At 50.2% G+C, this 2,026-nt stretch overlaps 1 protein-coding gene across 1 annotated transcript; it reads right to left on the minus strand.

Annotated features, from left to right (window-relative positions):
* Positions 1-23: 23 nt before the first annotated feature.
* EMH_0086780 (uncharacterized protein) lies at positions 24-1,328 on the minus strand (the record flags this gene model as incomplete). Its single annotated transcript, XM_013501077.1, has 3 exons — positions 24-67; positions 357-525; positions 1,134-1,328. 3 exons carry the CDS (start codon positions 1,326-1,328, stop codon positions 24-26), a joined length of 408 nt encoding a protein of 135 aa, XP_013356531.1.
* Positions 1,329-2,026: the final 698 nt, after the last annotated feature.

Consider the following 2,026-nt stretch of genomic DNA (forward strand, 5'->3'; position numbering starts at 1 on the left):
TGCTGCTGCTGTTGGCCTCTTGCTCAGAGACAGAACGGAAAAATGCAACGCGACGAAAGTCGTTCAGCTGCGCGCACAAACCCTAAACCCTAAACCCTAAACCCTAGACGCAAGTATCCGCAAATGCCGATTCAAAACCATCAAGTGTTCGTCTTTGTTATTGCTAAGGGTTTATACAGGGTGCTGGGTCTCCTAGGGCTTAGGGTTTATTAGGGTTTATTAGGGTTTATTAGGGTTTATTAGGGTTTAGTGGGGTTTAGTAGGGTTTAGGACCCTGGCTGTGCGGAGGTCTACGGGGGAGAAGAGCGAGCGCAGCATGGAGGTGGTTAGCTGCAGCGCCTGCAGCCTCCCCAAACCCTCAGCACCCTTGCTACCACTGCTGCTGCTGCTGCTGCTGCTGCTGCTGCTGCTGCTGCTGCTGCTGCTGCTTAAGACAAGGAGAGGGGGCTTGCGGAGGTCCTTTGGGTCCATCCGCGCGCCAGCAACCTCTCGCTGGACATCGCTTATCAAGGAGAAATTCATAACCTGAGCTCACAAACCCTAAACCCTAAACCCTAAACCCTAAACCCTCGTGGCTGCTTCTGCTTCAGTGTAGCTGCTGCTGTAGGGCACAAAGGAGGATGCAGAGGAAGGGTTTGCTGTTCGTTAGGGTTTAGGGTTTATAGAGACTGCTGAAGCTTTGTTGCGGGTTTACAGCTGGCGAGGGTTTGTTGCCTGTTAGGGTTTACGGTTTGTGAGGGTTTGTTTGTTATTAGGGTTTAGGGTTTATGAGGGTTTGTTGTTCAGGGTTAGGGTTTAGAGTTAATGAGTCTGCACTTTACATATAAAGATATAAAGAATTAGTTTTTTTCTGTCTTTTTTGTTCGTGTTTGTTGCTTGCGAGCAAAATTAGGGTTTAGGGTTTAGGGTTTAGGGTTTAGGGTTTAGGGTTTTCTTACCTGAAAGGTGATGGTTGGTCCCCTGGGTAGTTTAGCTATTTTAAGATAAACACCATTGTCTGTTTGTGTGAGGGTTTGTAGATGTGAAACCCCCAGCCAGTTGGCTGCATGCTGAAAATCTTTTTTTTTATTTTTTCTGCTTTCTCTGAGGTGTACAGACACCCGGGGCCCCACAACAAACCGCCAATCTCTCACCAGCTGCCTGCATGGGGGGGATACACGCCCCCGACGAACCACAATGCTTGAGGGGCCCTCAGCTGTTGCTGCTGCTGAGGAACTGCTGCTGCTGCTGCTGCTGCTGCTGCTGCTGCTGGTGCTCGCAGATAAACGACCTGCTGCAGCACTCATACGCTGCCGCTGCTTCCGCCGAGCCGCCCGACGCCCAGCCATCTTGCTGCTGCTGCTGCTGTTGCTGCTTCTGCTGCTGCTGCTGCTGCTGCTAATGCTGCTGCTACCGCTGCTGCTGTTGCTGCCGTTGCTGCTACTGCTGCTGCTGCCTCCTGCTGCTGCTGCTGAGAGCCTCCCTGCAGCTTCCTGCAGCGCGCATGGCGCTGGTAGAAGTAATGCTTACGGTATAAGGTTCTAGGGTTTAGGGTTTAGGGTTTAGGGCCTAATGTGGGTCTAGGGTTTAGGGTTTAGGGTTTAGGGTTTGAGCTCTTCAGTTCTAGGGTTTGTGGTTTTGCAAAAATATCGTAAACCCCTGTAACATAAAAACCCTAAAAAAGCTTCGGCGGCTGTGTGGGGCCCCCGAAGTCCCTGCGGGGCAGCAAACCCTAAACCCTAAACCCTAAACCCTAAACCCTAGATTCCAAACCCTTGTCAGCCTCTGGATTCAGGTTTTTGTTGCTGCTTTAACAGCTTTTTTCTATAAAGGGTTTGCAACTCACAGCCCCGAGCGAGGAGGCCCCAAACCCTGTAAGGGTTTGGGGCTGCTGAGGGGCCCGTAAACCCTAAACCCTAAACCCTAAACCCTAAACCCTAAACCCTAATATGAAACTATTGATGAAGATCACCTGAGTGTAATTATTTGTAATCAATTTTAATGTTGCTCGATTCCTTTTGGAGTCGCTTATTATCTAGGGTTTAGG

This window comes from Eimeria mitis, genomic scaffold (assembly GCF_000499745.2).
Source record: "Eimeria mitis Houghton genomic scaffold, Emh_scaff6276, whole genome shotgun sequence".
NCBI classification, from domain to species: Eukaryota; Apicomplexa; class Conoidasida; order Eucoccidiorida; family Eimeriidae; genus Eimeria; species Eimeria mitis.